This window comes from Ochotona princeps, chromosome 6 (genome assembly GCF_030435755.1).
Source record: "Ochotona princeps isolate mOchPri1 chromosome 6, mOchPri1.hap1, whole genome shotgun sequence".
NCBI classification, from domain to species: Eukaryota; Metazoa; Chordata; class Mammalia; order Lagomorpha; family Ochotonidae; genus Ochotona; species Ochotona princeps.
Genome location: NC_080837.1, coordinates 11386532 through 11411059, shown reverse-complemented (window position 1 = coordinate 11411059; position 24528 = coordinate 11386532). Strand labels below are relative to the sequence as shown.

The window sequence follows — 24528 nt, the reverse complement described above, 5'->3', positions numbered from 1 at the left end:
CTGCTGGAGCAGAGCCAATCTGAAACCAGGAGCCAGGAGCTCCTTCTGGGTCTCCCATGCAGGTGCAGGGTCCCAAGGCTTTGGGCCATTCTCTACAGCTTTCCCAGGTCACAAGCAGGAGGCTGGATGGGAAGTGGGGTTGCCAGGATTGGAACTGGCACCCATAGGGAATCCCGTGCGTACAAGGCAAGGACTTTTGCCCCTAGGCTACTGCGCCAGGCCCATGCCATGTCCTATTATTGGAAAGGCAGATTTACAGAGAGATGGAGAGACAGAGGCAGATCTTCCATCTGATGATTCACTCTCCAAGTGGCCACAATGGCTAGAGCTGAGTCAATCCAAAGCTAGGAGCCAGGAGCCTCTTCCAGGTCTCCCACATGGGTTCAGGAACGCAAAACTTTGGGCCGTCCTCTACTGCTTTCCTAACTCACAAGCAGGGAGCTGGAAGGGAAGTGGAGCAGCCGGGACTCCAACTGGTGCTCATATGGGATACTGGCACTGCAGGCGGAAGCTTAAGTGCTATGCTACGGTGCCAGTCCCTGATGCCATGTTGTGTGTGTGTGTGTGTGTCTTTCTTATAGCACCACATCAGGAGGTGAATTAGGTCAGACAGGCCCATTGCAGGAGATGTCACTTTTGACCACTTAGTTTAGATGGTCACCACCAGACACACGGTCCTGCAGGAAATCACCCCAGAACACACTTGGCTGGCAATTTCCTCTCAGTCTCCCACCCTGATCCTTGTTTTGCATATCATGTCATCTGCATTCTCTTTCGTAAGTATTTTCTATAAAGGAAGCTTGCTTTCAGTTTCACTGGAGACAGATAACACGATTTTAATTTTATGCATCAAATCCATGACTTCATTGTGCCTTTGGTGCTTGGAGTGGTCATCCCCCCGCTGGCTCCTGGGCCCTTCCATGGTCGTTCTTTTCACCTTTGGTCACTTCTTTGCCTTGTCATCCAAAAAGAAAGAAAGTCCTGGGTTTACAGAACACTCTCCCTTCTGCCTCCTTTTATGGCAGAGAGGTGCTTAGAGACTTTTAAGCGCCCAGCTGATCCCCTACTGCCCGTGTTTGCATCAACAGCTTGAATGAAGTTGCATTGTGTACTTGCCATATGTACCGACAACTCACCTGACTCGCCTGAGGAGGGGGGATGCTTGATTACAGTCTAGTCTCAAAGTAGGATGAAATCTGGACCAGAGGAACAGATTTTAAAGAGATTGGGGTTTAGTCCTGTGCCCTGTTGAGTCAGTTGTGTAAACTCAGGTTTGGGGACCCCTTTGCTGGACCAGTGCTGAGGGAGCCCTAGCCATCCGCCCTCTGAGCCAGCAGTGTCCTGTGACTCCGGGTGAGGGGCTTGACTGTGGAGCGATTACCTGCTTTTGTTTTGAAAGATTCTCATGGCTGCTGTGTGTGTGTGTTGAGGGGGCGGTGAGGCTGGGAGGGACAGGATGGACAGGAAGGAATCCCTGAGTCCACAGGCAAAGAAGTACTGGCAGTTGGGAGAGGAAAGGGGGCCGGGTGGTGGACTGGACATGAGGAATGAGAGAAAACAGCAAGTCCAGGTGCTGAGCCGGGGTGGCTTACAGATGGACATGGTTATCTGTACAGGTGGGAGGAGTCGAATGTGGGATGCCTATGGGACAACCAGGTAGAAATGGTGAGGACTCCATTTCTAGAGGGGGCACCCAACCACAGAGAGGTGCTGAGGTGTGTGCTGACAGCAGGAGGAGGCACCTGGGACCTTGCTGACCTTGGGGGTGGCTCTGAGGAGGCCCCACCTAGGTGGGAGTGGGCCAGAGCCCAGGACAGCCACCCCACGGCCACGGAAATGACTGGCAGGGGTTTTCAGGCTTCTGTTGACTCTGACCGCAGGAGGTGATTTGCCGTCACCTTGTGCACACTCGGGAAAAGTTGAAACAGGTTTCCCAAAACTTCCGCATCCTTCCTGTATGCCCAGCCCCCTAGCGCAGCAAGGATTCTAGAACCGGCTTGGGTGCGTCTGTAGCGGGAAGCCCTGTTCTTGGCCAAGCTGAGTTCCACCAGGAAGATGAGGTGCCCCTGGGAGTCTGCTCCCACCCTGGGGGCGTCTTCTCCCCTGCTGGCTTAGGCGTACTTGCAGGGAAGGTCTCCTTGGGGTAGTCAATTAAATTCCATTATTCTACTCCTTCCCCCCAATCTGGAGATTCAGTGGGAGGGGTTGTGCTTGGCTTGAAAGTGTTGCACAGAGGACCCTTCAAGTTACCTACACTGAGCACACAGCCTCGAGTTAATGCCCCTCCAGTTGGGTGGACTGCACCCTCAAGCAGCAGCAACCCCTCTCGCGCCTGCGCGAGCCCGGCCGGGTTCATTCGTTCTCAGACAAGTGGGTGCCAGGAGCAAGGGAGCAGGGGCCGGGCTAAGGAAGGAACCGGGGGCTTCTCTAGAAACGCCTAGAGAACAGATACGTTTCCGAACCAGCGCCTCCACAGAGGGCCCCCAGACGAGAGAGAGGCCTGAGAGGTGAGCTGGGGGTGGGGTGGCTGGTGATCCCAGGTGCAGCTCACCGGCTCCATGCTTGCTTGCAGCCCGGGCAGGGGCAGGGGGAAGGGCGGGCTACGCTCCCGCCCCACTTCCTCCCGCAGCGGGGGGCCGGGGAGGGGTCGTTGACCACGTGACCCCCCAGGTCCGGAGGCGGAGGCCAGCGCTCGAGGACGCGGGGGGCGGGGCGGAGCCGCCGCCTGGGAGTCCACCGGAGCAACCTGAGCTGCCAGCCGAGGAAGCCGTCGCCTACTGCTGTCCCGGTCCGGCGCGCCGCCATGGGCCGGGGGATCCGGGGCGCGCTGCCGCCTGGGCCGCCACCGCTGTATCTGCTGTTGTTGCTGCTGCTGCACCTCCTGCTGCCGCTGCCTGCAGCGCGCACGTACAGCCCCCGGATCAGCCTGCCGCTGGGTGAGTGCTGGGACCTGCGGGGGGCCGGGCGGGCCGAGGGGTGCCGCGTGCGACGGGGCCGTGACAAAGGCTGATGGAGACCCACTGGAGGCTTAGGGTCCCTCCCTGATTCAAAGCGAGGCCAGAGGGCGGGAGTGTGAGAAGGAGCTCCGGGCCCCTTTCTTCTGTTTTCTTTCCGGTAGAGGAGGGGGCGTCACCAATTCTGTCGCCTCCTCTCCATCCCTTGGGAATGTGCGGTTTCTGCGGGGTGGGTGAGCCTCTGCTGTCCATTTGTCTTTGATGCTGACCAGAGCTGGTTGCATTGTGCCCCATTCCACCCTAGGGGTTGTGAACATAGGGGTTCAGCTACTCTCAGTAACTATCCGGGCAGATCTGGAGGGAACCCAAGGCTGTCAGGGCATGGCGGCAGCTCTGGGCCCAGGGTGCAGTCCCCTCTTCCCCCAAGAGGTTCCCAGTGCCTTCTTGTGCGGCTACCTCCTCCAGCTCTCTGTTCCTCCCTCTGGCTGTGCCCCACGGTGCAGTGGCTTCTCCAGTCCCTCTGGACCTGTAGTTTTGGGATTGGTGGTCTTGGGGTCCCAAGCCCATTGCTGCTGGGGGTCGGGGGGCAAGGAAGTGCCATCTGCTTGCTCCCTGCTGGTGTTTGCCTCCCTTGCAATGTGAGCACAAGTGCAGGTGCCTTGCAAGGCTGCACTGAAGCTTCAGGGAGCCTTGGAGTATGGCACAGACATAAAGCATATGGGTGTCCCAGCTGTGCAGCTTGTTGGGGCCACGTTGAGTGAGTTCCAGCAGAGCGTTGGGAATCGGGCTTCCGCTACTTAGAGCATCCCCACTCCTGCGAGTGTGCTCTTCGCACAGGGAAGCAATGGAATCAGCACTGCAGTTAAGGCAGGGCCGTGGTGGCCCGAGGGACTGTTGCAACCCCTATTTGACACACTGCACGTGCCCTGGGTTCAAATCCAGCTTCAGCCACTTAGTAAGCGTGTGACCCCGAGCGGGCAGCTTGGCCTCCTTGAGCCTTTGTTTCCTCATCTGTAAGGCAGGGGTGATGATGGTGATAATGATAATAGCAACAACAGTGCCTGCTTTAGCACTGTGAGGGTTAGGGTTAGATAAGTCCTTCCCCCATGCTTGGAAAGTGTCAGCTGTCACCTTGGTTAGGCACCAAGGTCAGAGCCTTCTCTGCAGCTGCTCAAAGCAGGTGGTGAGGTAGGGAGGTGGTGTGGTGCTGTGCTCGGCCCTGGCCTGCCACTTTGCTGCTGCCGATCTATTGCACCCCACCCCCTTGGCCCCTCAGCTTTGGGGGAAGAAGCAGTAGGAGAGGATCAAATACTGCCATGAGTCTCCCTTATAGCTGTGGGCCAGCTCCTGGGCATGGTCTGTGCCATGGGGCTGGACCCGGAGGGTATTGGGCAGGCAGACTTGGGAAACTGTGGGGGTAGAAATCCTAAGAGCAGAAAAAGGAAAAAAAAAAAAAAAAAGAAAGAACTCCTAAGAGCAGCCAGGATATCTGAGTTGCTGTGACTCGTGCAGGTCCCAGACCTGGCCACGTCTATGAACTCGTGCCTGCGCAGGGGCTCTGTCACACACCAGCACGCCTGCACAGGTCACAGCTGCCAGGAATGGGCATGCATTTTGTGAACTGTGTAAGGTGCCTGGGTGCCCATGTCCCGCTCTCCAAGCTGTGCATCAGAGCAGACCACCCCTCTCTCTTAGGCCGAGTCTGCCTGCAGGGCCCCTTTTCCGTTCCTCCCTCCAAGCCCTGGGAGGATTTAGTGTTGGCAGGCCCTGCTCGATGGAACTTCCCCTCCCGGTACTGCACCCCTCCCCCATCTACATGCTGACCCTTGCCAACAAGGAGTCCCCGAGGGGAATGCCCTGGTGACTGCACAGGCAGTTCCCCCTGCATGGTTTCCTGTCTCCCCCCTGGGGGCTCGTTAGATGTTGCTGGCATTGGGGCGGTTCCACACATGCCTCTCAGGGCCATCAGCCTGAAACTAAAACCTGCACTTCCCTTTCCTGCCACCTGCCACCTGCCCTCCCTTCCCCTCCTGAATTCCCACCCAAGCCATGAGGACCCAGATACCTTAGGACAATGAGCTGTGTCTGGTTGTGCTGCTGCTCAGGGGACCTACACACCTGCAACCTATATGGGAGTGCTAGTTCCAGGCCTAGCTGCTCTACTTCCTGTACAGCTCCCTGCTAATGCGCCTGGGAGGCAGCAAATGATGGCCTAAGTGCTTGGTTTCCTGCCACCCACGTGAGATTCCCCTGGGGTTTCTAGTTCCTGGCTCCTTGCTGGCCCAACCCCAGGGTGCTGCAGCCATATGGAGAGTGTGCCAATGGATATTTCTCTGTCTTTCCCACTGTCATTCTGCCTTTCAGATCAATAAGTGATTCTTTAATAAATAAAGGAAAGGAAGGTTTCTTGAAGAGGACCACCCAGTTTGCTTTGTGTTGCTGCTGGGTCCGTGGTCTCATCCAGTGGCGGGAGTGCTTGGGCCCCAGGGTCAGCTGGAAGTCTCTAGAAGGAATGTCTCAACCAGGCACAGAGAGCTTGGCTACTTTGGTGTGCTGGAAATTGCCAGAGCAGGATGGGGTGGAGGGAGTGGTGAGGCACAGTGAGAGACAGTGGCCTTGCTGGTGTGGGGCCAGCGAGGGGTGGGGGGTTCTAGGGCTGCCCAGCTAGGTCATGTGGGGAGAAACAACACAAACCTGCCCCTTGACTCCCCAAAGCCTCCCCAGCACCGCTTATTTGGGCAGTTAAAACGAGTCACTGATTTCCCCCTGCCCCTGAAGTGGCTGGCTGGCTGGCTGGGAAGCCGCACACACAGGGTCCATGGAACAGACTGGCCTGCCAAGTGCAGCCAACAGAACCTCACTGAGCGGAGAACAGGGCATTTGGCAAGGATCGACTGTTTGGCCTCTGACCTTCGAGCAGGCCTAAGGTCAAGGCTGCCCCGAAGGGCCTCTGGGTGTGCTGGCCGCTGGACGAGGCCCTGGCTCCTTGGCGTGGCCCCACTCACTCAGCTTGAGCCCTTGTCTTCAGCTGTGCCTTATAGGCCCACGTCTTACCCCAGGGCCCAGCAGAAAGAGCACTAGCTGTAGTTGTTGGGGCCTAGCTGCGCAAGCTGGCCTGTCGTAAGCATCTTGTCATGTTGGTGTGGCTGAGCAGAGGGCAGGACCTATCTGCCCTCGTCCTGGGAGCACCACAGGAAGTGACGTTTATGGAGTGTGTGGCATGGGGTCAGACACTTCTCCGCTGTGCCCCAGACTCCCCACCCACCTGCATGCACCCCCTTGGTGTCCGAGGTCTGAGCTGAGCGCTGGCTGGATGCAGCTTCTGCCAGTTGGGGCTGCACCATGCATGAGGTGTAGGGCAGTGTAGACCTCACGTTGTACCCTGTGCCGTGGCAGGGAGGGCCAGGCAAGGCCCCAGGGTGTCAGATGCTCCTAGCCCAGCCCCTCTGCCTGGGCTTGGCCCGCAGCCCCCTTCCTTGTGCCCTCTGCTCGAGTCCACGTTCAGCTGGTGTGGAGGGTCTATGTGTAAGCCCTGGAGGGCTCTGAGTTTGTCCAGCTGTAGGCCTGTGTGGCCCTTCCAGCACATTTCATCCAGAGTGACACGGGGCTGGTGGAGACAAGCCTCTTACACTGTCGGTCACTGCCCCCTTCTTCCTCTCTCTCTCTTTTTTTTAATATAGCTTCTTTTTTTTTAAGATTTGTTTATTTTTATTGGAAAGGCAGATATACAGAGAGAGGAGGAGAGACAGAGAGGAAGATCTTCTGTCCAATGGTTCACTCCCCAAGCGGCTACAACTCCTGGAACTGAGCCAGTACAAAACCAGGAAATTCTTCCATTTTTTTTTTTTTTTTTTTTAAAGATTCATTCACTTCACCACAAAGTCAGATATACAGAGAGGAGGAGAGACAGAGAGGAAGATCCTCCGTCCGGTGATTCACTCCCCAAGTGAGCCGCAACGGGCCGGTGTGCGCCGATCCGATGCCGGGAACCAGGAACCTCTTCCGGGTCTCGGGTGCAGGGTCCCAAAGCCTTGGGCCGTCCTCGACCGCTTTCCCAGGCCACAGCAGAGAGCTGGATGGGAACTGGAGCTGCCGGGACCAGAACCGGCGCCCATATGGGATCCCGGTGTGTTCAAGGCGAGGACTTTAGCCACTAGGCCACGCCGCCGGGCCCAAAAAACCAGGAAATTCTTCCAAGTCTCCCACGCGGGTGCAGGGTCCCAAGGCATTGGGCTGTCCTCAACTGCTTTACCAGGCCACAGGCAGGAAGCTGGATGGGAAGCGGGGCCACCGGAACTAGAACCAGCACCCATATGGGATCCCGGGGCACATTCAGGGCAAGGACTTTAACTGCTATGCTATCATGCCAGGCCTGGTCACTGCCCCCTTCTCCCTGGAAGGGCCTAGGCCTCGCTCCTCCCCTCTATGGCTGGCTGCAGGTGGGAGGAGCCTCTGATGTGGCCATCCCTGGAGGTCAGAGGGGAGAAGGACAACAGACAGTACGGCTCTGTGGTCAGCTTTGTGGACCACCTGCTTCGATAGGCTGCATTCCCCAGCTCTTTTCCAGCTATGAATAGGGAGTGAGGTGGCTATAGGCACCCCCTCCATCTCCCAGCATGCCTAAGGCCACCCGTCTGTCCTCTGCTACCAGTTCTGACGGATCCCTTGGTCACTGTCTAGCCACTGCTCTGAAGTGACCATACCATCTCTGCCACAGGGCAGGAGCTGGCCCTCTAGTCCTTAGTGGCACAGGACATGAGGGGATGGTACATGGAGCCCAGTAGGCAGCAAGCTTTGCAGCTGTTCTCTGTTACAGGCCAAATTGTGTCCGCACCCAATTGGGATCCGCACCCAAGCCTGGGCCTGTCCCGTTCTCCGTGGAGCTGCCTGTTCAGCACTCAGGAGCTGGCCCAGGAAGCCCCTCTGCTGGCTTAGCAGGCTTCCCCAAGGTGGGAGATCCATGGTGAAGGGTCTTCAGTGAGGATGGGAGACCGAGTCCCCATCACTGGAGCCCAGATGAGGGACATAGTTCAGTGAGTTACCCGTTCTTGCCCACCCCTAGGCATTAAGGATGCTTCCATTCTGTATAGCAGTGCTTGGGCTCAAATCCTAGCCTTGTGGATTCCCTCTTTCTTATAGCTCATACTTGTACTCTAGGTGGCAGCTCAAGTGCTTGGCCCTCCACCACTCACCCACCCACGTGGGAGACCCAAATTTGAGTTCTAGGTGCCTGACCCAGCCATGACTGGTAAACATCTGGGGAGTGAACCAGTACATGGGAAATCTCTGTTTCTGTCTTTTCTTTCTCTTTGTTTTAAAATTTACTTATTTTCATTGTAAAGTCAGATCAGACTTAAAGAAAAAAGGAGAGACAAAAATCCTCCATCTGCTGGCTCATTCCCGAAGTGGCTGGAGCTGAGATGGTCTAAAGCTAGGAGCCAAGAACTTCTTCCAGGTCTCTCATGTGGGTACAGGATCGCAAGGCTTTGGGCCATCCTTGACTGCTTTCCCTGGAGCTTACAGGGTGTGGATCCAACCATTGAGGTATCACACCATGCCTGCCACATGCCAGTCACCGTTTGTGGTATGGAGGCATACTGCAGTTAGGGAATGGACAGCCAAGGGAGCTCACATGCATTGTCAGGGCCCTGGAGCCAGAAGTTGGAATCCAGCCTCAGGCGGGGGGGGCCTCTAACTCAGGAATTTCTTCCTTGCCACAAAAGACACCTGCCTATCCTGTCATCCATGAATGGTGGCACGGTGACATGGTGACCCAGCTCAGCCTTTGGAGAGTTGATGAATGAGGTGTTCCCCTCTGCTAATGAAACCCCTTGAGCTCACTGTGCAGACCTAGCAGAGCGTGTGGCTGAGGTGCCCAGGATATGACCTCCACTGGGACTGCCTGAAGTAGCTGTGGGCAGGGGGGCCAGAGTCCACCTGTGGGAGGCAGTTTGTGTCTGAGTGAGCTGCTGCTCTTGAGAAGTTCAGAAATTTCATGTGAAAATCTAGGTGTCCAGCTTTCCTGGACACCTGGCATGGCTGGGCCTCACCCCATAGAGTAGCTGTTGGCTGGGCAGTGCAGTCGGCTGCTGGCTGTTGGCCTGGGATGGCATGTTGTGTTCCAAGCGTGTGGGGAGGAAGTCAAGGAAGATGGCTGGGCATTGGTGTCCCAGCTGTTCCCCTCCTGTGGTCTTCCTAGCAAAGCCACCTGGCCTCTCAGGGAGGGCCGGTGGCAGGGCCAGGACCACGCAGTGGTCAGTGGTGAGGTCAGGGTACCTAACTCATGGGGGCTTGCCTCATTTCTCCAGAAGCCCCTGCCACTGTCACACTTGCATCTATGGTTCCGTGGGATTCCAGGGCTGAGCTCCCCTGCTTGGGGAAGGGAGTGGGCAGAAAGGCAGAGTGACAGAGGAAGAGAAATTTGCCATCTGCTGGTTTACTGCCTGAATACCTACATCAGGGTTGGGCCAGCCCAAAGCTAGGAGCCCAGACCTCCATCCAGGTCTCCCACGTGGGTGGCACCCAGGTGAGTGACAGAGGCCCAAGCCCTTGAGCCATGGATCTGCCACCAGCCAGGGTGCACACACATTAGTAGAAAGCTGGGTGAGACATGAAGCAGCCAGGACTGGAGCTCCAGCACGGGGTGCTGGTGTCCCAAGCAGAGGCTTAGCCACAACCCCACCCCAGGCCATCGCGTTTGACTCCGGGCCTTTCTGGGACAGAGCACCCTGCTTTGGGATCTCCCTTTTGTTCTTTACTGAAGCCGGACACTCACCTGGCCAGGTGATGGAGATATATAATGTGAGTCTGACTTAAGACCCTGTCCTGATCATCAAGGTATCTGACCTTGACAGAGGAAGCAGGCATGATAAACCCGCAGTGGGCACTGCACTGCATCCCCAGGGCCCTGCAAGGTTGCAGCCAAGGGCCCTGGCCCAGTCGGGGATTCATGAAGGCTTCCCAAGGGAGGTAGGACTGAGTGAGTCTCAAAGGCTGAGAGGAAGGGTGTTGCGGGCCATGGGACTGCCTTAGCCCAGATTGGAGTAGGCAGTAGAACCTGAGGTGCAGGGATGGGGTGTTGGGTACTGAGGGTCTTTTATGGTGCTAGTGGGACCAGAGAGGGCCCAACTCTGAAGGCCACTGCAGAGGCCAATGAGCAGGGGCTGAGAGTAAGTGGGGACCTAGGGGCAGTGTGATGCCTGGGCAGGTGGCACCACAGAGACCTTGGAGGAGAACTGCTCAGGATGTAGTGGGAGGTACCACTGAGGGGCTTAGAAAGAGCTGTTCTGGGTTGTGGAGATCTGGGGCTGCCAGCACCTAGGTCTCCAAGGGCTTGGGACATGGGTTGTGTGCCAGAGCCAAGAAAGGCCCCAGGGAGGGGCTGGTGACATGGACCCAGGGGTCAGACCCTGAGTCTGCCACTCCCCTTGGCTGGGTGGGTGCAATCCCAGGGAAGAGGAGGAGGAAGAGTTCCTGTGAGGAGGCTATGAGGGTTGCGATGCCACAGCTGACAGAAGGGCTCTGCAGGAGAGGGTGTGCAGTGAGTGACTGGAGACTGCTGGACACAGATGTCTGAGGGCCAGGCGGTGGGCATCCAGGACTGGGTGAGTGGGGCAGATGGCTTGCACAGCTGCTCACCTCAGGACTTGTTCCAGAGTGGATGTGGGAGGAAAACGTACTTCCGCAGTATGGAGTTGCTGATACAGGATGTGGCCCCTGAGGAGATCAGGCTAGGGAGTCAGTGTTGCTTGTGCTGTAGGTGAGGGGGCAGGCCCTGGATAGAGGCTGCAGGAGAAGGGACTCTAGGAGTCACCAGTCCCTGGGGTCTGTGGAATAAATAGCTGGACTCCTGAGGTGGCAACAGGCTGGCCATGGTGTGTCTCCCGTGTAAGGCTGAGTGGCCTGGGCCTTCTGGCCAGAGCTCTGGGCCTGCTGGCCCAGCCCTGGCAAGGGGTGGCTGCCCTGCTTGCCTATCTGTGTCCCCCAGTCTCCCATCCAGGACTGCAGCCCTGCGCTGGCCAGAGGACACCCTTGATGGGTCAGGGTTCTGCCCTGGCCTTGGTGTGGGCAGGAAGAACGGCCAGGCTGCCCCGTCAGCATTTGTGTCCCAGCCGCTTCCGGCAGGTCCAAGGTCCTATGACTCTGCATGATGTGCTGGGGTGGAAGTGCCAACCGGTTCCCTGTCCTCACTCCACAGGGAACCTGCTGTTTTCTGGCCCAGCCCTGCCGGGGCCTGTGGAGGGCAGGGTGTGAGGAACAGGTCAGTGCCCACAGGGGAGCATGTACCGGGGTGCGGCCCTGAGTCATGGCACTCTTGCTGCTCTCCGGCTGGCTGGCTGGCCGGCCGACCCGGGGTGGGTTGACCCAGGGTGGGCCTTGCTGAGCCTTGTTCCCGTCTCACCCTGCAGCTACCAGCTTCCGGCTGAGTCAGAAAAGGGAGCTCAGCGTGGGGCTGGGGGCTGAGTCCTTCGCACAGCACTTCCTGCCAGAACCCCACACCTCTGGGGTGGGGAGCTGACATCACCCCCACCTCCAGCTCCCTTCCTGTCTCCTTGGAGAGGGTGTGGCCCCGGGAGCCGAGCAGGGTGTGCTGGCTGGAGCTTAGGTCGCAGCCGTGACCCGTGGAGAGCCGGAGGGCCTCTTTCCCCAAAGCGCCCCTGCCAGGGAGTGTCTGGGAGTGCAGCACAGGCACGGGCAGGCCCTGTGCAGCAGTGTACACAGACACGGACATGGGCACAGGCAGGCCCTGACAGTGTGCCCTCCTGGAGGTGATTCCAGGCACCCGGGTGCTGGGGCGACAACACAACTCACACCACCACTCGGTACAGAGCAACACCTATGCCCCATGCCTGCCCATAGCGCATGTCTCCACATCCCAGCTGGGTCCAGCTTGCTGGGCCAAAGAAAGGGGCTGGCTCTCCAGGTGGCCCTGCCCCTCCAGCGCCTGTTGCCTAGCTGGATTTTCCTGCAGGGCTTTGGGATTTTGTTTCTGAGGTGCCCAAGTGTTGGTCACGAGCCAGCCCCCATGCCCACGTGGGGAGGACGTGTGCAGGGCTGTTTGGAAGCAAGCACCCTGTAACTGCAGGTTATTATGTATATTATTGTTTACGTGCATAATCTCATTTCTTCTCATAACAACCAGGTGAGGCCAAACGCTATTATTGGCCCCATTTTACAGATAAGGAAAGTGAGGCTTCAAGAGGTTAAGTGGTGTGTTCTATGGCACACAGCTAGTGCCCAGCTCTGCTGGCTGCGGGCCCAGGCCAAGCTTCCACGCCCTCCCCAGGGCCTCAGCAGGGTTGAGCTGCCACCTGGGCCTTGGGCTTATCTCTCTGACTGACTGGGCAGAGGCCAAGGGCGGGCCCTGTGCACCCGCCAAGATGAAACGCCCCCTCCTGCTAGGGTGGAAAAGCACTGGCCCAAGGGAGCCCTCTCAGGCTTCCAGAAAAGGTGGAGGGATGTGAGAAGACCAGGGACCCGGGCACTATCTGGCCCTGGACTCCATCCATCTTGGAGACCCTGTGAACTCGCCTTTGCTGGTGTCCTCATGGTGTGTCCACAGTGGGGCCTGCCTGATACCTCCACTCCGTGTGGCTGAGGACTGCCTAGCTCAGACCCCCATGCCTGGGGAGAGGAGCAGTCCAGATTGTCAGGGGGGCTGGCCCTGGGTCAGTGATTACCCCTCCAGATGACCTGCCTCACCCCTTCTGTGCTTTGCAGAAGTCTAGGAGGTGGGATTTGGGAAGGTGGCCTCCTGGACTGTTACCACCTAGCTGCTTTCTGTGTAAGTTACGTTCTCTGAGAGATGGCCAGTCTCTTTCTTATTTCTTTGTCTAGGCGCCCACAATTTGTGAGTGGACCAGGCAGGAGTCTGGATCCAAGAGCTCCTTGCAGGTCTTCCACAGAGCTGCTGAGTCACCCCTGCTGCCTGCGAGGGTGCTCACAGGCAGGGAACTGGAGCAGGGAAGCAGAACCACAACTTAAGCCAAGCACTCTGGTGGAGGGTGTGGGTGTCCCCTTGATCACTGGGCCAAGCACCTGGCCCTGTGTGCACGTTGAGCTCAGCAATCACCTACAGATCACAGCCACCAGGGGCAAAGGGCCTCCTGAGGGCACCATCGAGGAGTGGACCTTGAGGTCAAGCTGCTGGCCAGTCCCCAGGACTCGTCAGCTCCCAGCATAGAGAACAAGCACTGTGCCTGGGTGCCCAGGCTGCCACGGGTCAGAGGAATAGGGAAGGACCCTTGTGCTGGGAGCTTGCCTTGGGCCCTGGGGTACAGCACTGATGGGCGGTGGTAAGGGAATGGAGCCCGAGGCAGATGCCTACTGGGTGCTGCCACCTTGGAGCAAGTTGTTTGCACCTTACTGCTTTGGGAGCACAGTCTGGCCTCCAACAAGGTGTGGCTTCCTCCACACCTTCAATACAGCCCTTTTTTTTTTCCAACATTTATTGATTTGGAAGTCAGAGTTATAGAGGGAGAGACAGAGAAGATTCTTATCCACTGGTCACTCCCCAAACAGCTGCAAACAGCCAGGTCACAGCCAGGAGCCAGGAACCAGGAGCTTTTTCCAGATCTCCCACATGAGTGCTGGGTCACAAGGTTTTGGACCACCCTCTGCAGCTCTCCCAGGCCATAAGCAAGGAGCTGGATGGGAAGTGGAGCAGCCAGGACTTTGACCATGGAGTCGCAACATTGTAGGCAACAGCTGTGCCTGCTATGTTGTAATACTGCTCTCTGCATTCTCATTTCTAGCTCTGAGTACATCATGTGACAAAACTCCCAGCCCGAGAGTCCATATATTTCCCACAAACTCCTGTAATGGCCACTTGCGTGGCCATCTCCCCTTAGAAGTGTAAGGGTGGGGGGTGGTCTCTAAAGAGAGAGGCCTCGGTCCTATGTCATCCTGTTGGTGCAAAACATCATCCATCTCGTGTCTTGGCAGGTGGTTTCCTAGCCTCTTCCCGCAGCACCAGCTGCCCAGGAAGCCTGGTCAGCGTCCTGCCCTTGGACAGCGGAGCGCCGTTTTCCTTTTCTCTTTGGCCACTGGGAGGGTTGGAAGTGAGCACAGCCCCTGCGAGCTGTCTGTGTGCCCGTCTCCTGCCTTACTGATCTAGGCGTCATCTCCGGCTCTGTGTTGCTCTCCGCTCCTGACTCTAACATTCATTGTCTCACTACTTTCTCCCTGTGGAACAAGGCTGAGGGTACGTTGGACACCTGCTGTGTGAGTGCACCTGATGCTACCTCCACAGCTGCTTGGCTGGCATGCTGCCCCTCCGCTTCCTCCGCCAGTGAGGCTGTGTTTGCGCGACTGTGCCCACTGGTCCCCAGGATGGATGTGGGACTGCTCAGGGACTGCTTTGGGCTTTTCTCAGATGCTTAGAATTCTCGAGTTCATTGCTTTCCAAATGCATTAGTCACTCAAGGCATGAATGGGACCCTGGTAGACAGGTGAATGTTTTGCTCTCCTTTTAACTTTTCTCCTTGCTGTGTCTTTCACATTGCTCAGGAACACACTCTGCTTGTCACAGCATCCAGACCCATGGCCATGGGAAGCAGGACAGTTATGCTGCATATGGCCCTGTCCTCAGCCCTGGCTCTCTGCTTCACTGTGCACTCTCCTGAATTTCTTTTTCCTGTGTTTGTGTTTTTCCCTATAATTTTCAAGCCTTTGTTTTTACTTTAGTAGTAAACCATTCATATCTTTTTAAAGTTTTATTTATTTGAAAGACAGTTACAGAGGTGGTAGATCGGAGAGATAGATCTTCATCCACTGGTTCACTACCTGGACTGGTCCAAAGTCAGAACTCGGGAGTTTCCTCCAGCTTTCCCACCTGAGTGCAGGACTCAAGGTCTTGAAGGCATTCTCCACTGCCTTCCTGGGTCATTAGCATGCAGCTGGATCAGAAGTGGAACAGCAGGAACTCGAACTGGTGCCCATATGGAATACCAGTACTACAAGTGGAGGATTAACCCATAATGCCAGATTGCCAGCCTCAGTTTATTTTTTTATTCATACTTTTCAATAACAAGAGGTAATTAAAATTTTAAACATATATGCATGTTTATATATATATATATACACATGTATATATCTGTATATATACATAAATTAAGTATTAAAGGGTTGGTTGTGAAAAACAAAACACTTGGTTGGTTGGTGTTCCATGTGTCCCTCTGGTCCCCCTCCATGACTTCCGTGGGCGGTGACCTTGGCAGGATTCCGCAATCATAAGCCGGGACACTGCCATCCATTCACTTTTGCCCTCCGACGAGGTCACAGTCTCCCCGCTCCCATAATGACAGCCCCGCCCGCTGCTGTGTGTTGCGCTTGTCTGTGCTGTGAGTGCCCAGCCCCTGGAGGTGACCGCTGTGTGGTCAGAGCGGGCTGTGCAGCCTTGCCTTCTGCCCACGTCTCATGACACACAGGGGAGAGCTGCGAGTATTTTCCTTTCTGTGTCATATCATGTGCTCAACACCCATGGCTTCATGCTGATTGCAAGCTTCCTGTAGGAACTGTGCCCTTCCCACACAGCTTGGTCCTCGCGTGTCCCTGGACTTGCTGATGTAATCTTGGGCTGCCCCGTAGCATCCCCAGGAAAGCGGCCTTGTTGCTTACTCTCACCCAGCTCCCTGTGGTTGGATGGCAGTTGTTAGCAATCGCACGTGACTCCGAGTGATGCTGCTCTCCCCATTTGCATCTGCATTTGTCTCTTGAGGAATGTTCCAGTGCAGGAGGATGGCACCTCCTTGAACCCGTCCTCTTGCCCTGCTGCTGACCTGCCTTGTCTTAAGTCAGTCCAACCTGGAGGTTGGTGTGAGAGGGTCTGCCCAGGTAATGTCCGTCCTCCCCTCCCTAGGCTCTGAGAAGCGGCCAGTCCTGCGGTTTGAAGCTGAGAACATTTCCAACTACACGGCCCTTCTGCTGAGCCAGGATGGGAAGACGCTGTACGTGGGCGCCCGAGAGGCCCTCTTCGCCCTCAGTAGTGGCCTCAGCTTCCTTCCTGGTGGAGAGTACCAGCAGGTGAGAGGAATAGGGAAGACGCCCACGGGAGAGGGGAGAGGCCCCGTTCCTCATCCATCCCCTTGCCCCCTGACTTCCCCGTCTGTCCCCAGCTGCTGTGGAAGGCGGATGCAGACAGGAAACAGCAGTGCAGCTTCAAAGGCAAGGACCCCCAGGTAAGCCGGGTCCTGGAGCAGCTGGGCTTGCAGAAGGGACGGGGTGGAGGCCTTGGCAACAGGTGGGTGTAGCCTCAACCAGGTGTGATGCAAGGGTGTGGGCTGCTGAGCTGGCCCCACCTGCTGTGGGTTTCAGCTCAGGGTTTACTTGCCCCATGACCTTGGGCAGGAAGGTTCATGTGTCTGATCCCTGCTGGGCCCCTGGGTTTGCTCGGAGGATTCTGAGAGCTAAGAGGCACCTGACACATGGTGTCAGCTTCCAGCCTGAGCAGGGAGTGGGTGGGCTGAAGGTGGTGCAGGTCTGGTTGAGGCCAGCGCATGGCTGCAGGGGGCCTGCTCCAATCCATGTCTCATGGATTAACCCTCCCGCCTCCCACCATTCCCAGAGGCCTCCTGGTGCCCAGTATAGCCAGCTGAAGGCAGTCCAGGTGAAGGCAGAAATGGGCTGGGCTCATGGTCACGCACAGGTTCTAGTTCTGGCTGCCTCCACCTCTCACCTACTGGGCATCTAGTCTGTACTCATGTACACATATGCGCCAGAGACACTTACAGGAAAGGAAAAACATTTATTATAACAGAGACACATAAGATGGCCAGGTTATGTGTAGTTACCGAAGGGACATTAGAGCCACAATTTAGAGGAGGTGAAGGAAAAGGAGTGACACTCAGGCCTTGGTGTAGAGACATGGGGGAACCCATGTGGGGCTGAGTGGAGAGGCTGGTGTGGCTTTATCTGGGTCAGGGTCAGGCTGGCCAGAGAAGGGCAAGAGGCTGTGGGGACCATGCCATCCAGGGCAGTGTCGGTGGGGAGCAGCTGCGTTTGGGAGGTGTTGTCACCGGGGTTTCCACATGCAAGAGAGGAGCAGGGTCGTGGGGTGGACCACAGAGCTGGGAGCTCAGTCCTTGGTGTGATTGAAAGGTTGCAAGTGGGAAATGGTGGGACACCGCCCTCCCTGCTGGGGAGGCCTGGGTGGGATGGGCTGGAGGATGGGCGGCACAGCCTGCCCTGGGTGTTAGTGGAGGATGTCAGCCAGTGCAGTGGGAACCTATGCCCATCCACCCCCACAGGAGGCCGACCTGCCAGAGCCGGCTCAGGCCAAGCCCCCAGCCCTACTGAGCATGCTCTCTGCTTTCTCCTGGATGTTCAGTTCCTCTCTGGCCCAGAGCTGGCAGGGAGGGCTTGGCAGTACCCCCTGGTGGTATGCCGGGGCTGGAACCTGAACCCAAGCGCCTCACCTTGCCCGCCCTTCCCTACAGCGTGACTGCCAAAACTACATCAAGATCCTCCTGCCACTCAACAGCAGCCACTTGTTCACCTGTGGCACAGCTGCTTTCAGCCCTGTGTGTACCTACATTGTGAGTACTCAGACCCACCCCGCCCCAGGGAGCTGCAGGGGGTGGGGGGATGGGAGGGCCTTGGGGATCCTTGGAGGCAGCCGGAAGGCATGGGGGAATGCTTATGGTCACTCAGGCACGTGGACCCCATCTGACTCCCAACTTCCTGTCACATCTCACTTCTAGCTTCTTGCCCTCAATTTTGTTTTGTTTTGTTTTTTCTTTTTCAAGTTTTTAGTTGACATCATACTTGTTTATTTTTATGGAGTACAGTGTGATTACAAAAAAAAAGTTTATTTTTATCTACTTGAAAGGCAGAGAGAAATCTTCAGCCTCGTAGTTTAATGCCCACCAGGCCTGAGTCAGGAACCAGGAACCGCCTCTAGTCCTCCATGTGGGTGACAAGGCCCAAGCCTTAAATCATTGTGCACTGCCTCCTAGAACTGAAAGTGGAATAGTCAGGGCTTGAACCAGGCCCTGCACTATGGAATATGGGCACACCAAGTGGCAGCTTAGCATGTTGAGCCATAGTACTTCCCCTACTCTAGAGTGCTTTTGAACCAGGCACACAGGTCAGGGGTGAGGGGCATGTGGACCCAGCTCCTGGCGTCACTCCCAACCATGCCCTTCCTTACAGCATGAAGCCATGGATGGAGCACCAGCTTTGGAGCCAGACACCCCAAGTTTGAATCCTGTCACTCTCCTGGTTCACATCGCTTTCTGAGCCTTGTCCATTCCTGACCGGGCATGGGAGGGTGCAGCCTCTGACCACCAGGACCAGGAGACAGCGGGGCAGGGCCAGGGACCTGGCACAGGACAACCTCTGGTGCCTGCCCAGAGCTGCTGCGCTGGCACTTCCCTCCACTCCCCAGCATGCACTTAGCCCCCCAACCCTGTCGCCTTTGCAGAACTTGGAGAATTTCACTCTGGCACAGGACCAGGCAGGAAGTGTCCTCCTGGAAGATGGCAAGGGCCGCTGTCCCTTCGACCCCAACTTCAAGTCCACAGCCCTGGTGGTTGGTGAGTATCACGCGCAGCAGGTGTACAGGGTCAGCTGGCTCTTGGCAGGGGTCCTCAGGCCCACACTGATGAGTTCATGCCATGGTTACCACCAGGGGCCAGCACCCTCGAGGGCCACCCTTGGCTTTGGCCTTTCCAAGTTCCTGCTTGTGTCTATGCCCAGGCAGTGCCAGAGCTGCTGTGTGCCAGGGGAAGGGGCTGCTCTGGGGGTGCCTTTCCCACGGGAATGTTTTCTTGGCAGACGGCGAGCTCTACACCGGAACAGTCAGCAGCTTCCAGGGGAATGACCCAGCCATCTCCCGGAGCCAGAGCCAGCGCCCCACAAAGACGGAGAGCTCCCTCAACTGGCTGCAAGGTGACCTGCTTCTGTACCCCACCCAGCCCAGGGACTCGGAGGGAACCAGGCAGGGGCACCCACAGGGCCCCGGGTAAGGGGCACTGTCCCCTGCAGGGCCTCACTCTGCCCATGCCCTATTCCTCTGCAGACCCAGCCTTTGTGTCCTCAGCCTATATCCCCGAGAGCCTGGGCAGCCTGCAAGGCGACGACGACAAGATCTACTTCTTCTTCAGTGAGACTGGCCAGAAGTTCGAGTTCATCGAGAATACCATAGTGTCCCGCATCGCCCGAGTCTGCAAGGTGAGGGGGCTGGGCCCCTGGGGGCCTCCCTAGGATGCTGGGTAGTTTGCACCTGTGCCCTGAGCTGCTAGGTTGCCTATACCTGTGCCATGGGAGGCAGCTGGGCTCGTGGGCTTCCTCTGTGCTCTAAACTGATACTGCTGCTATTGTCTTCTTTAAAATGTGAAAAGAAACCAAAACTATACACAAGTCACCTACTACATAAAGAGGGATGCAGCACCATGGCTTATGAGATTCCGGGTGGCCAACTTACGGCATGGCTGTTCAGAGTTCCAGCTTCGCTTCCAGTTCCAGCCCCTGCTAATGCAGATCTCAGAGGCAGCCAGTGATGGCTTAAGAGCTTGGGCCCCTGCCATTCACATGGGATACCTGGATGGAATTTGGGGTTTCTGGTCCAGGAACTATTTGGGGCATGAGTGAATCAGCAAGTGGAAGATGGGTAGCATGCAAGCTGTTGGTGTGGTAACCCTGGGCCACAGCAGTGGTGCTGTCCTGGGCATGTCAGTGTGTATGAGAGACACCACTCACCTAATGGAGTGCCCTGGTTCCCCAACTTGCTCAGTAGTTCCAGGCCCCTGCTCCTGGTTTCTCTGGGGTCCTTGTTGTCAAAGCATGCTGCCTGCCTGTATCCAGGCTTTGGCTGGCTTCATTTGTCTCTCATTCGTGATAGTGTCCTGCATGAGCCATAGCCAGGGCGAGTCAATGGGGTGGTTCTGTTGGGGCTGCAACCCATGGCCATGGCTCGCCCTCCCTACTGCAGGGCGACGAGGGTGGCGAGCGGGTGCTGCAGCAGCGCTGGACGTCCTTCCTGAAGGCACAGCTGCTGTGCTCACGGCCCGACGACGGCTTCCCATTCAACGTGCTGCAGGATGTGTTCACTCTGAGCCTCAGCCCCGATGATTGGCCCCAGACCGTCTTCTATGGGGTCTTCACTTCCCAGTGGTAAAGTCCCCTCCTCCCCCACTGGAGCATCTGGGAGTGGGAAGGGACAGGGTGCTGAGCACAGGCTTACCCCAAGAATTCCAGGGTTCATCAGCTGCTGCTTTCACAGGCACAGAGGCACCACGGAGGGCTCTGCCGTGTGTGTCTTCACCATGGAGGACGTGCAGAATGCCTTCAATGGCCTCTACAAGGAGGTGAATCGGGATACCCAACAGTGGTACACCGTGACTCACTCCGTGCCTTCGCCCCGGCCTGGAGCGGTACGTGCCTGGCTCCGCACACTGGGGCTGCTACTGGAGTCCTGGGTTTGTTCCCTAGATCGCCCCGTCTCCCAAGGAGGGGCTGTTCATTTAGTGAGGTGACCACTGCTTTCACCTATCCCAGCCTAGCAGGCTCGCCTGCAACAGACCTTAGGACATGCGTGGGTACTGGTGGTGTCTTTGGGAAGGGGTCACAGGCAGCAGCCAGAGGGAACAGGAGAGAGGGTGTCAGGGTGGCTGGCCAGCATAACTTCTGGGGCCCCTGGAGAGAGCTTGCCACCCTTGGGATTGGATCAGTGGGAGTGGCATCAGCTCCAGGCCACACTGGGGTAGGGTCACTCAGTGTCCTCAGTTTCGAACAGACACTTGAGCAGGTGTAGCAGCTGGCTGGGGCTCCATGCCCACTGCCCCAGGTGGGCTGGTGGAGGGATGTGAGGGGCCAGGAAAGAGGGGTTCCCAGTTTGACAGACCATTGTGTGTGTGAAAGTGCCCCTGGGTGGGCACCCTTGTCTTCAGCCCTTTAGATCACTGCTGCCACTGCCATCCCCCATTCCACGATGGCAAGACGTGTGCTGTGGCTGCTGGGACACTTCCCCATGCAGTCCACAGAGCACACTGGTCCCATCCCACCTGCTGGCTCATGCTGCCACCTTCCCCTGCAGTGTATCACCAACAGTGCCCGCGAGAGGAACATCAACTCATCCCTGCAGCTCCCAGACCGTGTGCTCAACTTCCTCAAGGACCATTTTCTGATGGATGGGAAGGTGCGCAGCCAACTGCTGCTGCTGCAGCCTGAGGCCCGCTACCAGCGGGTGGCCATCCACCATGTGTCTGGCCTGAACCGTACCTACGACGTCCTCTTCCTGGGAACCAGTGAGTGCCAATTGCGTGGTGGCATGGGAAGAGCAGGGAGGTCACAAGCAGTGGCAACTGCTCTGGGTCTGATGCTTGTTCTTGGTGCAGGTGATGGGCGGCTGCACAAGGCAGTGCGAGTGGGTGCACAGGTGCATGTCATTGAGGAGCTACAGGTCTTTGAGCCAGGACAGCCTGTGCAGACCCTGCTCCTGGACACGCATGGGGTGAGTTCAATGGGAGCCTCATGTTCCCCTGACCCCAGCAGGGTAGAAAGAAGGAATCCAAGCTATGGTATGGGGTGCAGGAAGACTGTGGAGGCCCCTGGGATGTGGCCTGGGTACTGGCTCCAGAGCTTGTGCCAACCTCTCACCTTGGCCTGTGGCCACACAGGGACTGTTGTACGCGGCTTCGTACTCAGGCGTGGTCCAGGTGCCCGTGGCCAACTGCAGCCTCTACCAGAGCTGTGGGGACTGCCTCCTCGCCCGGGACCCCTACTGCGCCTGGAACGGCTCCAGCTGTAACCCCATCAGTCTCTACAAGCCAGAACTGGACTCCAGGTGAGAGCCCCCAGGTTCCCCTCTTGCCCCTCTGTCCATCAGCCGGTATCCCAGGGCACCTGCCCTCAGCTCCCTGCCTACTTTACGGACATGCTGTGTTTAGGCAACAGGCCCACCTCACCCACCTGTGCTGTGGGCAAATGACTCTCACAGCTGAGAGGCCTGGGGATATGTCTCCATAACAGCGAGAGCAGTGGAACAGCCCATGAGCAAACCCATGTGGGTTAGAAAATGCTCATGTAGAAAATGGGGCAAGGGCCAGCACTGCAGCAGAGCGAGTAAAGCTGCTGCCTGCCATGCTGGCATCTCAGATAGGCACTGGTTTGAGTCCTGGCCACTCTACTTGTGATCCAACTTTGCTAACATGCCTGAGAAAGTAGCAGGGGATGGCCCTGGCAGCATGTGGGAGACTCAGGTGAAGGTCCTGGCTTCTGACTTTGCCTGGCCTGGCCAGCCCATGTGGTCATTTTGAGGGTGAATCAGCTGATAGAAGATCCCTCTGTTTTTATAACTCTGCCTTTCAAATTAAAAAACAAAACCAAACCACAAATCTCAAAAAGCGAATAGGGTGAACACAAACCACAGTGAATGCTTCCACCACCTGGAACACGTGATGACATTGGTTCTTCTATACACATGTGAAGTAAATGCAAGTCCGTGTATTTTAGCTAAGAATGGAATCTTTGCTATTTGCGGTCTCCTTGCTTTTACACACAAATTCGTCTGTGTGCGTATCTGCGCTGTCACCATCACTAGATGGTCAGTCATGCATAAGTTTTATATTGACGTTCAGTTGAGCTGCTCTCTTTTTCCATGTATCTAAAAGTTAGTTTCTATTTTAGGAATAAATTTATCAATATAAATATATACAATTGCTTAGATTTTATTTATGTCAGACAGAACTGTCATGCCCTGTGATGGCCTCAGTGGTTGGGGTTGGATCCCAGGGCCCTGACTTCCATGCTGGCCTCTTGTCGGGATGCCCTCACCACCTCTCTGGGTTCACACTGGTAGAACTCAGGAGCCAGAGCCAAATACTGGGCCTGGGCGCTCTGCTTACTGGGCAAACTGTGTACCCCACTGTGTCCTAATGGCGCTCATAGTGGCTGTTGCTAAGGAAGAGACCATTGTGTGCATCCTGGGAGAGCTGGCCAAGGAATCTGCCACTTCTGTGATGAGGAGGGCTCTGTGTTAGGGAGATCTTTCGTTGGCAGCATGCCAGCAGAGGAGGCTGACTCGGACCCAGTGACGCTGGGGTCCCTCATGTTGAATGTGAGGGTGTGCAGGCTTCTGGGGCTCCCTGGGTTATCCAAGATTCTCTTGATCTCAGGTCCTGGATCCAGGATGTAGAGGGGGCCAACGCCAAGGTCTGCAACACAGCCATGCCCCGCTCTTCACCAAAAGCAGGTGAGATGTCCCCTGGAGGGTGGACAAGAAGCTGGGCCATCCGCTAGGGTGGCAGAGCCCTTCCTGTGAGTCCTCAACCAGTCCAGGGTTCCCGGAGTTGCAGGTGGGCTGGTGTGGGGCTGCCCTGGGCACCTGCCTGCCCTACCCTGAGCCTCTTGTGCCTGCAGGCAAGAAGCCCTGTGAGAGTGTCCAGTTCCAGCCCAACACGGTCAGCACCTTGGCCTGTCCACTCCTCTCCAACCTGGCTACGCGACTTTGGCTGCACGATGGTGTCCCCGTCAACTCTTCAGCCTCCTGCCGCGTGCTGGCCACAGGGGATCTGCTGCTGGTGGGCAGCCGGCAGGCAGTGGGGCACTTTGAGTGCTGGTCAGTGGAACGGGGCTTCCAGCAGCTGGTGGCCAGCTACTGCCCAAAGGTGGAAGACGAAGCTGGCGAGCACACGGAACAGAGTGGCAGCGTGCCTGTGGTCATCAACACGTCCCGTGTGAGTGCCCCCGCGGCTGGCAAGGCCAGCTGGGGTACCAACAAGTCCTACTGGAATGAGTTCCTGGTGATGTGCGTGCTCTTTGTGCTGGTAGTGATCCTCCTCATCCTCCTCTTCCTCTACCGGCACCGAGATGGAATGAAGGCCTTCCTGAAGCAGGGCGAGTGTGCCAGTGTCCACCCCAAAGCCCACACCGGGGCCTTGCCCCCTGAAACACGGCCACTCAACGGTGTTGGCCCACCCAGCCTGCCCCAGGACCACCGCGGCTACCAGGCCCTATCTGACAGCTTCTCGGGGCCCCGGGTCTTCACGGAGTCTGAGAAGAGGCCACTCAGCTTTCAGGACAGCTTCGTGGAGGTGTCGCCCGTGTGTCCCCGTCCGCGGGTCCGCCTGGGCTCAGAGATCCGGGACTCCGTGGTGTGACAGCTGACTTCTGGAGGAAGTCCCCCTGGCTTTGGGGGCGACCTGACCCTGCAGCACGCCTGGGCCCACATGCCCAGCACTTGGAGCATTGGAGCAAGCTGGCTGCTGGCCCTGCCACACAGAGAGGCGTGCCAAGGTTTCTGGCCGCAGAGGGGATCTGCCCAGGTGGCAGAACAGCACTCCGTGTGAACTGAGCCCTTTGTTTAAACAGAATCGAAAATGTGAAATCAGGGAGAGACACGGACAGCCATGCCCACAGCTGGGCTGCTTCCCAGCCTTCCAGAGGCAGCAGGAACTGTTCAAAATGACTGTTGGGGACCGAGCTGGTGACCCTTCGCCTTAGCCTGCTGCCCCAACTTGCTGTGCCACCACAGCTCCAGGGCTGGCTCCACCAGCCGGCCGAGGACGCGTTCCTGGCCACCAGCATCTCACCTCAGGAAGCAGAGGCCTGGACCAGAACCACAGCTCTGCCCCCC

The 24528-nt window shown here is 57.1% G+C and overlaps 1 protein-coding gene across 1 annotated transcript in view; it reads left to right on the top strand.

Moving 5' to 3' along the window:
* SEMA4B (semaphorin 4B) overlaps positions 1-24528 on the top strand; it is a 31970-nt gene extending 7442 nt beyond the window's left edge. Inside the window, exons 2-15 of the mRNA XM_058665581.1 lie at positions 2671-2936; positions 15814-15977; positions 16070-16132; positions 17390-17488; positions 18376-18487; positions 18729-18842; positions 18973-19124; positions 19885-20066; positions 20176-20326; positions 20989-21199; positions 21290-21405; positions 21572-21738; positions 23069-23145; positions 23313-24528. Of these exons, the coding sequence (XP_058521564.1) occupies positions 2804-2936; positions 15814-15977; positions 16070-16132; positions 17390-17488; positions 18376-18487; positions 18729-18842; positions 18973-19124; positions 19885-20066; positions 20176-20326; positions 20989-21199; positions 21290-21405; positions 21572-21738; positions 23069-23145; positions 23313-24052 (2481 nt within the window). The 5' untranslated portion in view covers positions 2671-2803 and the 3' untranslated portion in view covers positions 24053-24528. The remainder of the gene's footprint in view (positions 1-2670; positions 2937-15813; positions 15978-16069; positions 16133-17389; positions 17489-18375; positions 18488-18728; positions 18843-18972; positions 19125-19884; positions 20067-20175; positions 20327-20988; positions 21200-21289; positions 21406-21571; positions 21739-23068; positions 23146-23312) is intronic.